General features: G+C 44.3%; 2 protein-coding genes across 2 annotated transcripts in view; one reads left to right on the top strand and one right to left on the bottom strand.

The window, feature by feature from the left end:
• Window positions 1–493: 493 nt before the first annotated feature.
• Ac3 (adenylate cyclase 3) lies at window positions 494–14,685 on the bottom strand. Its single transcript, XM_071777151.1, has 9 exons — window positions 13,450–14,685; window positions 9,575–9,954; window positions 8,462–8,746; window positions 7,872–8,167; window positions 6,980–7,308; window positions 6,341–6,676; window positions 4,578–4,883; window positions 4,127–4,468; window positions 494–3,683 (listed from the first exon to the last, which is right to left on the bottom strand). Exons 1-9 carry the CDS (start codon window positions 14,020–14,022, stop codon window positions 3,501–3,503), a joined length of 3,030 nt encoding a protein of 1,009 aa, XP_071633252.1. The 5' UTR covers window positions 14,023–14,685; the 3' UTR covers window positions 494–3,500.
• Window positions 13,959–15,427, top strand: part of LOC139812388 (alpha-tocopherol transfer protein-like) — a 40,643-nt gene continuing 39,174 nt past the window's right edge. Inside the window, exon 1 of the mRNA XM_071777168.1 lies at window positions 13,959–13,980. The gene's annotated coding sequence lies outside the window, so the exon portion shown is untranslated. The remainder of the gene's footprint in view (window positions 13,981–15,427) is intronic.

Below are 15,427 nucleotides of genomic sequence, written 5' to 3'. Positions count from 1 at the left end.
ATAATCCTAGACACTTAAGAGATAGACTTGATTTTGCGAACCAACTGCGAGAAAATTAAACTGAAGAGGATGAGACAAAGTTTTGTTCCAAATTTACCGATAGAAGTTTTCAAACTTATTCATATGCATACATATATATAATATTCGTGAAATAATATTCATAATTGTTACTTTATTTCTTGAATTCGTGATAAATTGCTTGCGACTTTTGAAACCGGCGCTTATTAGGCCAATCCTTGGATGTTTAAAGCTCGTCTTATATTTTTATGCTATCTTCATAGAATTTCATTACAGGATTTTGTTAGTCGTTTTTACCTTCTTTAAGATAAACTGTATCCAGGCATCTCGAAATTTGTCTTAAGCACCAGCAACCAAGAGAATCCCGGACAAATACAGTTCAAAAAAGTTAACAATAATGATCTCTTGGATCTCTCGCGATGAATAAATCTCAAAAGTGCTTTACAAGCATCAGTTTGGAAAAAAAATTACCATATTTTTTCTCGTAGGCAAAGACGCCATTTATTATCTCGCCGACGCAGGAGTGGGGTTTCTCGCGTAGTTTTTATACATGTCGGATTTTATACCCTCGGATTTTTCGCGTGCAGCTGCGCCTGCCGCGCTAGAAAGTCGAAAGTTTTACAAGTTTCTTTTTCTCGCTTGCTCCAAATTTGCTCCGTCACATTTAAAGTGCTAACATATCAACAGTGATATATTCTCCTTACATGACTAGTACACGATTACACGCGGATCATTTTGCGCGTCCTACATCAGCCGCGGAAAAAAAAATCAATGGATCAAAAGGAATTAATAGAAATTCAATCTGCGAGGTAGAATCTCTTCTAGGATCTTCGATGTCGGAGATTAAAAATGTTTTGGATAAATCTTTTATTACTTTTATTCTCCATGCAACGACAGCCCTTTATATCTCTTCTAACGAAGAAAACGAAGGAGGGGGGTAAAAGATATTTTTTTTTTTTTTACAAAATCCCCCAATCTCGAGGATTAAGGATTCAAAATTTTACAAAATGAGTTTCTATTAATTTCTCTTAATTAATCAACTTTTCATAGATAGTTTACGTCACACGTCAATCCATCCATATTTCCTATATCGACTCATGAAAATATAGCGTATATGTATACGCGAAGGAGAGTCCATTTATTGCTATCTTACAAGATAACTCTCCGATCTACGTACGCGTGTGTACATTTAAACGTGCCGATCGATGCGTCTGCGCGTGTACACGTCGAATTTCGCGTATTTTACTGCGCACATGCATGATTGTGCGGGCGAGAAGTCGGCCGGAAATGGAAGTACGCGATTCGTGGAACGATCGTGGAAGTATATCGCTTCTCTTTCTCTCTCTTTCTCTCTCTCTCTCTCTCTCTCTCTCTTTCTTTCTCTTTCTCTCTCCGAATGAGGAGATCCATTTTTTACCTTTTTGCTTATTGTTAGCTTCTCTCGCGTTTAGGCCGATACCTACTTGTTTTTTTTTGCACTCCCATTCAATCTCTCATACCCACTCTCTCATTCTCTCTCGATGCTCTTTCTCCCGCAACCCTCTCGTTACATTCAACGCCGTCGCGAATTGCGTTGCAATTTTTACTCGAATTGTCACGTGAATCTCGTCAAGAGCGAGTGAGTACAAAGTTACTCTTGAACACGTGCGAGGGGAGACGTTCCTTTTCTTTTTGTGCTGAGATTTATGCCGTCGTACGTAACGAAAGAGTCAGTAGAAAATTTCATTTAAGGTTCCTCGTGTGCGTTACGCACGTATCCGAGTCATCTTGGTCTGTGATAAACTCTCGGCGACTGTAGAAAAATAAATTACTACCGTAATCGGCGATGTTCGTTTTCCTTGTTGCGTTTTTTTTTTATATTTGTGTAGTTCCCTAATGTTCTTATATTTTCATTTTGTCGAGTACCGCCGTTATATATAATATATATATTCTGTCTCCGACATACGTATATCTCGTGTGCGCTCTCTACAGGTGACGTGTATCCGGGAGAATACAGTTCTCTAAGACTCCTAAAAAGACGTCGCCCGCGCTAAATCGTTGATTTGCAATCGAATAGACGGTAATAAAATTATGCCATGTTATGAAAAACGTCATTGAGATAACCGGAAGTGACGTGAGAACGGACAACTTCGCGCTTTTCTGCCAACACCTCTCTCAAGATTCTCTTTATATCCTCGTATGTCGGCGATCGAAATGTCGCAGATCGAATTCGAGTTGTGTGTAGATCAGACACGGAAACTGACGGCGAGCTGTAGATGAGAATTCTTTGGGTTATTGCAATTATCGAGAAGGACACTAATATGGAATACCGATACTATCCAGACAGCACAATGTTCCAAAATCTAGACGTAAGACGTCTTATGTCCGATTTTAGACATGTCTCCCGATTTTAGACATTGTGCTGTCTGGGGCCGGTATTCATAGTCGGATCTTATTTCTAGATTGTCTTAAGTAATGTCTTAAGATGCTAATACGGTCATTTCATTGGTTGGATGGAGTATTAAGACTACCTTTGACCAGACTTAAGACGATCTTAAATATAAGATCTGACTATGAATACCGGCCTATGAATAACGACAGGATTCGCGAATTGTTTCTCGTGCAGCTTCCGCGTCAGCAACCGTGTCCGATCAGTGCGACTTGGAGAAAGAAGTTTAGCTCTAGAATATGAGATTTACCACACACGAAGTAAATTACCTCTACGTTATCCAGATCCTCGAGACGGCGTTCCATCTGCTTACTATATTACATATCTCTGTTAACGATATTACACCTGTGTTCACCCCTACGGATCTATTGCTATTTACACGGCGACATCAAAATATCGTTTCATTCGCGCTTTTCAAACCCGCTGCGTTTCTCTAAACCTATTACTTGTTTTGTTTCGAATATTACCCTGTACGAGTTCAACGCACCCCCGCCGTTCGTAAGACACGCGCGCACGCGTGATCCCGTGTGTGCATGCATGCGTGCGTGCGTGCGTGCGTGCGTGCGTGTGCGCGTGCGAACGTGTGACAATGAATAATCGACGGCAGCTGTGTGCAAACTTTTCTCCCTTCGCGTTTATCAATGATGATGAATGATGATATGGCGACGTACGATGACACTCGCGGACAGTCACGAACGATCTCCGGGCGTCGATCTCGAGCCCTTTTCCGATCCTCCTCGTCCTTCTTTTCGCGTGCCATTTTCTCCTTTTGAGGACACGAGGATGCTAACATTTAGAGAGTTCTCTACGACAATACACACTTAGCTTGTCGAACGTCCTTGAAGAAAAATTCGTTCGGTGAACAGAGAGACGTCGTCTAATTTACGATTCGTGGATTCACCAGCTCCCGGAAACTATCAGGTCGGACGTTGGAGAACATCCAGCCCGATACCTGATGCCGAGGAAAATCGTAACGGGTTCTTTCTGAACAACCGACTTGATACCCCCGGTGAAAGATTTTGTTTCTCGTTCAAGTTTAGAGCCTTCGAGTACATTACTGATAGATTATCGGGTGGGTAGGTTCGACGGGCAGATCGCTGTCGAGATCGAGAAAGACGCCGTCCTTGGAGACGAGATAGTGCGTTAAGAGCTGCCCCTTTCCCTTAACAAAGACGAGACCTCGTTGCTCGAAGCCGAAACCGAACGGCTCCAGTATCTTCCGCGTCTCGTCCGTGACCTGAAAATTATTTATTTTTTTTAATTTAATCCTAGCTAACCACACTTATTTTCGAGACCTCAGTTCGCCACACTTTGATCCGTCAGACCGCTCAACTTTGTCGCATTGTTATTTTCATTCTAATTAATATTTTTAAGCCTGTACTCTGTAGACATTGGAAACACAGACTCTGAATAAGATGTTTATGATAATATCAGGTCAAGAAAATGATTTGAATGAAATGATTGAACAGAACTTATTATAAGGAAATTAGAAAATTATATGCTATTATGTGGAAACTAAAAAACCGAAAAATGTTCAGCAACCCACTGGATCGGAGTGTGGCGAGCTAGGATTAAAAGATTATTTGACGGTTCAATTTTAGTGAAAATCTAGTTAAAAAATTGTGTTTATCAAGCAAAGAATTTAGAAGCGACTGCTAATGCATCTTTACTGATCGATACCTGAATGCAGCCGACTTTCCCCGTGCTCTCCATCCTCGACGCGACGTTGACGGTGTTGCCCCAAATGTCGTAGTGAGGCTTCCGCGCGCCGATGACACCGGCAGTCACCGGTCCATGATTGATGCCCATTTTCAAAACGAAGTGATTAAAGCTCTGCTCGTTGATGCTTGACAGGGCTTTCTTAAGCTCCAGCGCGAACTCCACGAGAGTGACGAGATGGCCCCACCGGGGACCGTCCTCCGACTGCACCGTTTGCACCTCGGATATTCCCGAAGCGGCCATATAGGTCGATCCTATCGTCTTGATCTTGATGATGCTCTTGAATTTCTTCTGATCGAGGATCTAAGGGCAGGATAGAGTGAGTTGTAAGTCAGGGGAGTATAAAGGGAAACTGTAATCACCGTAACGAGAAAACTTTGCGGTATTGAGCTGAACGGGGCGAGAAACTTACGGCGTCAAAGTCGGAGATGACTTCGTTCAGGAACCTGAGGCACTCGAGGCCTTGATTATTGATGCTCTCCTCGCTGTAGAAGTCCGCGAAGTTCGGCATACTGGCGAACAGCACACCCACCTCGGCGTAGCTCTGACTGTAAAGATCGTCGTGGTGCCTCGCGCGCGACAGGAAATAAGCGGCCACGTGAGGCGGCAGGATGTTGTATATTAGGGCACCGTTTCGTCGCTTCATATCCGCTGCCCGTTCCCTCTGCGCGATCACCTCTCGCCCTCGCAGGTACAGCATCCTTCGCGCCTTTTCGGCCTGCAAACAATATTCATATGGTCGTTAACAAGATTGCCGTTAAATTAAACTATTAAACGACTGGAAAGATTGAAATTTTGATCGCGGTTAAATCTCTGATTGTTCTGTTGTACATTTTTACATTAATTTGATATTACAAAATAACTAATTAGCTTATAGCTTATAGCAAAACTAAAAGCGCCTTTACTCGGAATTCCCTCGTGTTCCATGGAACTCGCACGCAAATTATGTTTCCGTCAAGGGAAATGTCTCGTTAGGGCGAAAATTCTGTGAAATTGCTTTCGCCTTTCTCTCACTCGACGCTTTCGATAGCAAATATAGAGGATCGTGCTAGGCGGATAGAGTGTCATTCAACGCGCCGTGAAAAGCCCACTCAAAAATCGCGAATTACCCGAGGTCCAATTTCTCGATTGAACCCATCATCATCGCCGTCCGCAAATGGATTATGTTTCCATTTCGCGCCCAAATACCCAAATAATTGTCGGATTATTTCGGGAAAACTACAACACCGCGTTATGGCTTCATATATACTTTTCCGATATACGCGAAGTGGGATATGATTTCAGTAATAATTTAACAAAAATAATTTAATGTTGGAACGTTGAAAATAAAGTAGATAATTTTTAAAAAACGTAACGTGCATCGACATGATCAATTTGTACGAATAACGTGGATTGCATTTTCAAAGCGTTCGCAATACCGCTCTTGATATCTGATTTAACGCGACACGGAATGGATCGTCGAGGCAATCGTCGGCGCGGTTTTATAGACCCGTGAGAATTGATTGTTCTTTTATCGACATGCCGACCTTGGAGGAAGGCATCATTTTCGCGAGTCGTTCCATTCTCGCGTGCTGCAGCAACGCACCGTAGATCGATCGGCACGTAAAGCCGCGGCCGATGTATGTCTCCGTTATAGCTTGTAGCAATCGACCGCCGTTAATGTCGAAATATTCCAGCATGCGCAAGTTTCTTCGCTATTTATTCAATTTATTATTGGTATAGATGCTCCGAATAGTATAGGGAAATCCAGATTCGAACCTTGGCTGGGATGATATTTCTCGATATAAATTCTTTGTAGGTTTATAAGATATTTATTAGCGTCACAGTAATGTTAAATTAAGTATCAATTTAACAATGTATTATATATATTTAGCTTTTGAATGAAATTACGTTTTTAGATCGAATAGTAATCAATGGTTCAAAAGCATACAGAAATATATAAAATTTATATAAATTATTAAAATCACGTCTGATAATTATAAATATTATTATTTATTTATTCAATATCATGCATAAATCAATATTCATATTTTCGATTATCGGTCGATTTTACTTATTAAAATATTCCATATTAATTTCTTTTACATTAACGAGTCGCTAATAAGATAGAATAAGTGCCGACGATGCTTGTAGCGATCTAAAATATTTTTAATAAGCAAAACATTTTACACTTACGTATCTCGCTACGATGACTAGTGCGGTCGCGATGGTGAACAAGGTGGCCGCCAGCGAATATTTCAGCTTAAAGGGCACGGCTCCTTGGTTCGATGCCACGTCCTCCCTGTCGAGGCTCGATGAGATGAACAGGACATTGATGCAGGACTGCGCGACGACGAGGAAGTACATCAGGCACGCCTTGGTCAGGTAACACAGGTATGTCGGCATCGAGATAGCGACCAGCCCGAGGACGCCGATGTATGAATAATAAGAAGGATACGGACATCGCCAGGTCCAGTTATTTAGCGAGGCGTTCCTCGGCGGCTCGATATCGTCGACGATCACGCAGTTAGTCTACACGAAACGGATAGTAAGGATAACGTGCAGCTAATATCTCTCTGCTAGAGAAACATTTTTATCAAAAACTTAAACGCTTTGAAATACTAAAGAGATAAACAATGATAAACGTTGAAGATTCTGTAATGAGTGTCATTTATTAAATTTTTATTGAAATAACTCTGAATTTTTCCGTAGAAAAATAAATCTGAGATTTCTAAGACATCTCAATAACAAATTGAGAGAGAAAATTCAATTGTGCGAACGGTCGAGCTGCGGCAGCAAGTATAGATTGAAAGCAGTAGGTGTCCGAATTCGTACCATGTCTAACAGCAGGAAGATTATGAGGGAGAACGTCATCAGGACTGCGAGGGTGCTTCTGAACCACATCGCCCTGACCGCGCTGCCCAAGCAGGTAGCTCCAGCCAGCACGACACCAAAGAGAGTGACCACTCCCGCGCCACCCCACGTGAACGGTCCCCAGGGCTGCAGCCTCCAGACTGGAGCCGCGCACATGGTGACTAGGGGCCCGCCGAGGAGCGACAGGGGCGAGAAGGCCTCTTCGACGCTGTGAAACGCCGTCTCCACGTTCGGATCCTTGAACCGTAGGGTCAACCAGGAGGCATGACCTTTCAGGTCGGTACCACCACCTACGAGTGTTCATAGGCTGACGTCACGTGCGTCGTAAGGTTGAGTCGTTAATAAGCCGGATGTCCGACGATTGGCATCGAGTTTATCATTATCTATCGGGCGGATCCCCGCTGAGGCTAACATGTCGCTTTCATTCGCGAAAAGACGTCCGAAAAATCTGAGTTTAATGAATTTAGAAAAAAAAGATTATTTTGCAAACGTAAAATCGATTGTCGGCCTCCCTCGAATGTTTCTAAAAAATTTTTAAACCTAATTTCTATACCTAAAGAAAAGATTATTTTCGCGATCTCGCGCGACGCTTGTGTCACGTAGTTGAATTTTAATCAACACAGCTACACGCTCGCTCGAGCGTCGATTGTAATCAGCGCCCGCGTCGATAATTCGCAACACCCGATGAGAGTAACACTTTGCGAACGCATGCGCGGATTTTTAAGTCGCTTACCGAGTTAAAATGAAACAACGTTTCCCACCCCCCGATCCCCCTCGAATTCAATTTCGCCGAGTTTTATGTTAACGTTCCCTCAACTTCGACTGAAAATGCCTGACTTTTTTCACTTTTTACCTCTGCTGTCAAGCTTCTTTCTCAGACGTTGCTGAAATTCCTCGGAATCTTCTCGAATATTGTCCATCTTGTCTTCCGCGTTCTCCATTATTCTTTGCGCGGTTGTGTTTTCCGCGTCCGCCAGCGACGCAAGGCTTTTCGTTATCGCTGGCTTAAACGGCTTCAAGGCTTTCACGATAAAGTAAGTAACGAGGCCAGCTTTTTGGAGTGCCTCTTCCCGATCCTCCCCGTGCGCCGGCTCGACCTCGAATTCCCCATTTAGGAAGCTCAGCGTCGCATTCGAGATGTGTACTCTCCTTAAAGCATTTATTTATTTATGCACTACAGCGTGCAGGCGCGGCCCTTTCTCGACGGATAAGAATGTCATATCGTCCTTTCGCTTCTCGATCACGTTAACATCCGGTCGAGAAATATTTCTCGATATATCAATAATTCAAAAGTTAAGATAAAACGGAGCACGCTTGACATTAACCGAAGGATAAGATCTTTTTTTTAATCCGGTTGCGATAAAAATTCCCAAATGTTATAATAAACGCATCTCTCTAATCGCATTCTCAAACCGAACGGTCTTGTAAGGTAGCATTTCTTACCCCGCCCTTCCGCTGCTCTCCATCTTGTTCGCCAGCTCGACGTCCTTGCTGTAGACGTCGTACTGCCATTGCCTCTGTCCGAGGACCCCGGCGAGTACCGCACCTGTGTGAATGCCCACCCTCATGTCAACCGGGCTGTTCGTCTTTTGTTGAACGTATTTAATTGCCTCCACCATGGACAGTCCCATGTGCACGCTGAGGACCGCGTGGTCTGGCCTTTCGACGGGTGCACCACTTATACAGTAATAACAGTCCCCTAAGATCTTGATGCGCATTTGCTCGTATCTGTAAATGAGATTCCATGTCGCAAACTCTCTTTGCCAGCTCGATCGGTTTGAAAAACGTTCCTTAATGACATCTGCGTGCGTGTGGGTAGGTGAAGAAGAAGAAGATATTCTGACTATAAATAGAATATTACGCGACGACGGATGATGATCACATAAACTGCAAAGTGCATTCGGCGGCAATGGAAAACCCTGGTCCCCGGCGATATCGATTGCCATCGTGTCCTCGAAGGACCTCCCCCTGTGGCAGGATTTACGGAGTCGGAATAGCCGAAGACAAAATCGACGGGGAAGCTCACTGATGGAATCAATTTCGCCGTCGAACCAATCATACAATTTTCATTATCCCCGGCGGAAATGGAACCCGCGACCTACGAAATTCTACCACTTTGCCGTGCCGTTTTACGATTAGCATTCGATAGCACGCGAACTCGCACTAAACATGCATTATATCGGGCAAAGACAAAAATAACTCTGCTACGCGGATGACAAATATTTGATTTCTTTTCTCAATATTCCACTATATCCCAAACTCGCTGGCGACTTTAAATGACTTAATTCTTCAAATGATTAAGATATTAATTATCAGCCGAATCGAGACATTTAGGATATTTACAATATCGATCTGCTTGAACCGCAGCGTTTTTCACCTTGTGCGTGCTGTACTTTACTCGCAAGATCGATAGAGCGAAAGTAAAAACGTGCAAATGTAGTGAGAAAAATGTAGCTCTTAAAATTGGTATTAAATATTCTTTTCTACATTAACATAAGAGACTCATTAATGGCAATGCCAATGCATCATTAAAGTGAGAACTGTGAAAATATGTACCGTTCGCTGAGCTGATCGAATCGCGCGAAGAGCTCGTTGAGTATCTTGACCAGCTCGCCGGCGCTGTAGGTAGACGAGATCGCGGTGAAGCCGACTATGTCGGCGTAAAGTATCGACACGTTCTCGTGCCTGGACATGTAGATCTTCTTGAACTGCGTGTCGAGAGACGCGCCGAGGTCCTGCCGCATCTTGACCGCGACGTGCTCCGGCAGGACGCTGAGCAGCAGCCGCTCCTGCTCCGTGCTCTGCTCCTCGATCATCAGCTGGACCTCCAAGCTCTGCCTGGTCTCCAGGAAGGCGCGGCGCTGCTGAAACTCCGCCAGGCAATAGCCGCAAGCGCCCAAAATAGAGGCGCCGACGAAGAGCGTCAGCGTCAGAATCTGCAGGACATTTTTTACGAAGCTGATTTTACGAGCGTCTAGCGCCGCGGGAGCAATCTAGTCGTGCCAGTTGGTGAGAATTTATTACGGACCCTTCGTTAAGACCTTGATTACAAATTGCGCGTCGGCTACTTACGTCGCGTCTAAACGACAAATTGCGAAGCAATAATTGGCAATGGAATTATAAGGAGTTGTAATTTCGCATGCAATATTTTCGAAATGTTAATATTTACTGTTAAATATTAAAGGATAAAATTTAAATCTAAAGTTAAATAACATTTTGTTATTTTTAACCATGTGTGTCAAAATTTATTATTTTAACACAAAACAGTATTATTTTAGCTCTAATGGTTTAGTTAAATTAACACTTTAGATAAATTAACGACATATTGAGTAGGAGCAGTAGTGACAGGAATAGTTAAAACTCAAATTGACTCAAATTGAGTATAATTTGACACTACAAATTTAACTGTATTGTTTTAATACAATATTTTATGTAAAAAATTAAACAAAATAGCCAACTACATTTATCTTCAGAATGGAACAGAAAAGTCTCACAACGGCTAACATATTTGCATCTTTTGCGGTATTTTTTCCTGCGACAAACGCCAGTCGATATCTCGATCGTGAGGTCACTTTTCCGGATGGTATTCCACCATGTTGGTGAACGGTAGTCAGTTCCAATCCGTCAGTGAAAAAGCATCGAGCGCGTCGCATATCGAAAGGCAACCTCTCGCATCGTTGCGCAGCGCCGTTCTCTCGCTCTCTTTGTCCTCTCTCTCTCTCTCGTTCTCTCTCGCTCTCTTGCACTCTGTATTTCGCTCTCATTACGTGCCTCTATCTTCGTCGCTCTCTATTTTAAACTACCATTGACCAAACTCTACTCGACTGTTACTAACGACAGGAGCCACGTGCCGCGCGTGTCTATACTTCCAGCTTTCGCTTTCACACGATATTTGCTGCCAAAAGTTTTGCACGCCTCGGCCGATGCACCTGTACTGTTTACCACATCAGCCGTTCTACGCTATTACTGATCGATGAAGCCAATTGTCTGTTGAAACGCTCTGCCATAACGCAATCGACAGACGCGCGTAATCAGTTCAGTATTCTCTTACATGCCCTGAATATTTAGAAGTTCTCTTCTTTTTTTTTTCAACAAAAGTTGATTATCACAGCTGAATGAAAAGTGAAACAAATACGATATCTTGCGTCACACGACAATTTCAGTGGAATAAAGCCGTGATCAGACTATACGGATTGGGATTGAGATTGGATTGAAATTTAATCAATCAGAATAAAGAAAACTAACTTCAAGTTTAGTGAACTTTGCTCTAATTGGTCAAATTTCAATCCAATCTCAATCCCAATCCGTAGTCTGATCACGGCTTTAATAAAAGGTTTTCTCGAGTCTGAAACACTCTCCAGCGCGGCCGCTTCATTTAATTCAATAATTGCATTATTTTTTTGCGATGAAATGGATTGGCAGAGAAAATATTGCAAAGCAAATATTGCAGACAGTGTGAAAAAAAGAGAAAAGGAGATAGAGAGAGAAAGCGTGATGAAGCAATCGCTTCGCGAGTTTCCCGGCTTCCTGAGATATCTTTTTCACTGGACGCATCACGTGCACTTGCGAAACCGCGAGATACGCAACACACGGGAGCGACAAACTATCGGCTCGGTTATCGTGCGATGCGTTCAATGCCACGCTTCGCAACAAAGGTGTATATATACGAGTCCAACTTTCCTGGCGATACATAGCGGCGCGAGTACTTATTATCACTTAACAATAGTATATTACATCGTGTACCGGGATCGATAAGACAAGCCCACGTAATAAGCGCAGCGAGTCGTATCGCGCGTATGTATCAATTTTCACGGAGGTGGATAATAATCAAATTTGCAATGCAATGCGTTAAAATGCGTATTATCTGTTGGATTAACGAATCTAGTAAGTTAATAGCGATAATTGTTTGGAAATTCTTTAACAATGGCATAGAGAGTTTCAATGGGTATTCCCGATGTGCAAATACAACCAGTTTTAATTCAATAATTGACCTCCTCTCGATTAATCATCGTATTTGTAAGTGCCCGATAATTCGCAATGATTTAACTTATTCGTTTGAAATTATCGTTATTGTAATAATTATTAGAATATAATCACCGATATAATTACTTTAATTAATTAATAATTATGTACAAATTCCGCTTATTATTTTAATATAATTATATATAAATACTATAATTATTACGATGCTTATTATATGTATAATAATTACCACAAAAAGCTATTCCAAACAAATTAGTTAAATTATCGCTAATTATCGGACACCTACAAAAACCGCGATGGAGAAGAAGTCAGTTGTAGTATCCTTGATCTTCGGCGCGACGTATCGATGTGCGATAAACGTAGCGTAAGCTCGTGTCGGTCGCGCTGAACGTTAACAGTGCATATCTAAGGTCAAGAGTTACGATCAAAAATAGTATGATTTGCAATTAATAGTGCTGCTAAATACGTCGTCAGCGTAACCCACACGTTTCGCAGATATCTCCGTATGTTTTAACAGAACGACATTTTATCACGGTACGTGTTCGACTCATTTAACAGCACAATTCTGAACGAGATAAAATCATTACGAGTGAACTATTCAACGTCGACTTTTTATCCGATTTTCGATTCTTCACAAGAGAAACAATCCTCGCGAGTTACAACGTGAAATTTCTAATTTATTTTTTTTTTTTTCGCAACCGTGTGTGTCGCGTATATTCATAAAAGCGGCGGAGATACGCCTCGTTGAACTTGGATCGATTGTTGGTGCACGCGCCGGCCGGTCTACGGTTGACAGTGAATTAGTTTGTCGAAGTCGCGGCGCCAACAACACCGTTGTTTCTGTCCATCGCGCGTATCGGAAAGCGCGAAAAGCATCCCCTTGCTCGCAATTAACACGCGCGCGCGCGCGCTGAATTTTAGTCCGTCTATTTATTCATTTTTCTTTTAACTCGCGCGCAATTGTGCTTGCGTCACTTTCGAAACGATTTCAACGAGACAGGTACGTTTTATTCAAACTTGAGGATTTTTTTCTCTCTTTTTGTCTGTCCGATCTCCCTTCTGACGACAATGTAGACGCCGCGGCATTCGCGTTCTAAGCTCGTTATCGCCGTTTTTAGGCACGATCGAAGGGACTAACTTATTAAATATAGAATGCAGTGTATATGAGTATTCGAGTTATTTTTAATAACTTTATAGAGGGGCGCTATAAATGGAAAGAGGTCACGTGGTGGATTACGCTAGCTTCGGCTAGCTAACGTGGATTAAACGACAAGTGTTTTCACGCGTCCGCGAGTTAAAGAAATCCTTTCAGCGGTGCTTGAGTTCTGTCGCCTCTCGTCGGTCAATTCTGTCTCTCTGCGGTCCTCAAATTCCAACTCTCTCTTTCGAAGATCCGTGGATCTGACTGATCCACGACGAGACACGCGAGAGACAACGCTGTTACCTACCAGAATATCGACAGGCTGTGTTTTAAGCTCCTCCAACGTCGTGCTGGAGAGACCGATGACGGCGATGAAGTACACGAGCACGCTGCCGAGGGCGAGGAACGTGCAGCGGCACAGCTTGAGCGGCAGGGTGGCGAACAGGAGGTAGAGCAGCAGCAGCATCCAAGCTAGGCTGTCCCCCGGCGTGACCTTGGTGGACTTGAGGAACAGCTGAGCGGGCAGGTGCCAGATCCACAGCTGTCCGACTATGCACGGCACCACCGACCAGACCGAGTTGCGCGCCGTGCTCAGCTTGATGCAGCCGGTCTGGATTAACAAGGCGGAGTTCAGGCCGACAAATACGGCGCTGACGCAACGTGCCGGCAGCTCCATTCCCGGCGTCAACAACGTGTAGAGGCCGTACAGGATCGCCGACATCAGGAAGCACGTGAGGCCGCCGCGACGCTGTTGCAGCGACGAGGCGCGATAGAGCTTCTCGAGGCGGGCGCTGCTGAAGCTCGTCTTCAGCAGATTCGACGGTCTGCCACAGCTTAGGTAGGAATCCTCGTTCGTCGGGGTCTGCTGTCGTTGCGACATGGCGCCGGTTTAACGGTCGTCGTCGTCGTCGTCGTCGTCCTCGTCCTCTTCCGCTGAGTGTCACGCACCGTCACATTACTCCTCTCGTCCACACTCTACCGCATCATCGCGTCCGGCCGCGTCCTCCTCTATGGAGACGATCGACCGATCACGGCTACCTTCTCCTCCTCCTCCTCGTGGATGCACATGGAGCCCCCGTGGTTTCCGGGATAACGCACCCCGTCCTTACACCCTAAATCCCGAGCGATATTCCTCTCGCGCCGCGCGTTCCACCACCTCGCCGAGAGACGAGGGCGAACGGGGTGAGCGTAGTCTCGCTCGTGACTCAGTCTGGGTGGCTGAGCGCACCGGAACACGACCAGACGAAACGCGATTCAGCGGCGAGAATTCCCTCGAGCCCCGTTAACGCAGCTGTTACCCGAAGGATAACGCGATACAGGTATATACACTCAGACCGAGCAACCACTCTCGCACCACTCACGCACACACGTACACGCACACATGCGCGCCAAGACGAGCCGGACTGCCGGACTGTGTAATAAGCCTCTCTTTCTCGGGGATACGGCGCGCCTGGCACCCGCGTGTGGGGTGCGCTAGCCAGCCGGGTTGCTACTACCGGCGGGTTCCTACTACCTCTTCTGCACGACCTGCCTCCACGATCGTGTGTACGTATATACGTTGATATACTTCTCCACCCTCCTCAGCACCCTCCGCGCGTCTCTCTGTCCATTTATCTCCGTCTACTTCGCCACCCTGCGCCGCTTTCCTTCTCGCGCCACCGCTCCCGTCCACGTCCAGGCGTGCGCCTTGCGATCCTGACTGCTACACGACCCTCCGACCCGGGTCGATATCAACCACCACAAACCCCAGCAGTTGACGCCAGGCCCTACCTGCGCCTCCTTTACGGTCCTACCTATGTATCCGCCGACCTAACTGCATCCCCTCCCCCCCCTCCGCACGGCGCGCGGCCTCATCTTCCTGGTTCTATCTCGAGTTCATCCCGGAGTGGCCGAGTTCTTATTTTAGGACAGGCGAGCACAATTGGCTCGCGTGAATCCCTCAGGCACTACAAGCTCTATACTCTATATCGCTTCTCTCTTTTTAGTCCAGAAATTTTTTATGATCAAATCGTGAATGATTGAAACTACGGCGAGCAAAATTTTATATTGAAAAAATAATAATAAAAGCAGAATAAAATAATGCCAAAATAAATAAAAATGATAATTAGAAACATTTCCCAGCTGATTTTAATTACGCAAAATGTATCTCAAAAGTCAAATGTCCTTTTTCGAGCGAAAAAAGAAAGTTGAATTAGAAACAAAGTCATTTAAATCATTTTAATTAATGGAAGACATAGATAGTTTCTAAATCATAGATATCTTGTACTTTGCTTTAAACGTGTGCT

The sequence above is a fragment of the Temnothorax longispinosus genome, chromosome 4, assembly GCF_030848805.1.
Source record: "Temnothorax longispinosus isolate EJ_2023e chromosome 4, Tlon_JGU_v1, whole genome shotgun sequence".
In the NCBI taxonomy this organism is placed as follows: Eukaryota; Metazoa; Arthropoda; class Insecta; order Hymenoptera; family Formicidae; genus Temnothorax; species Temnothorax longispinosus.
This window is presented reverse-complemented; position numbering and strand designations above follow the sequence as displayed.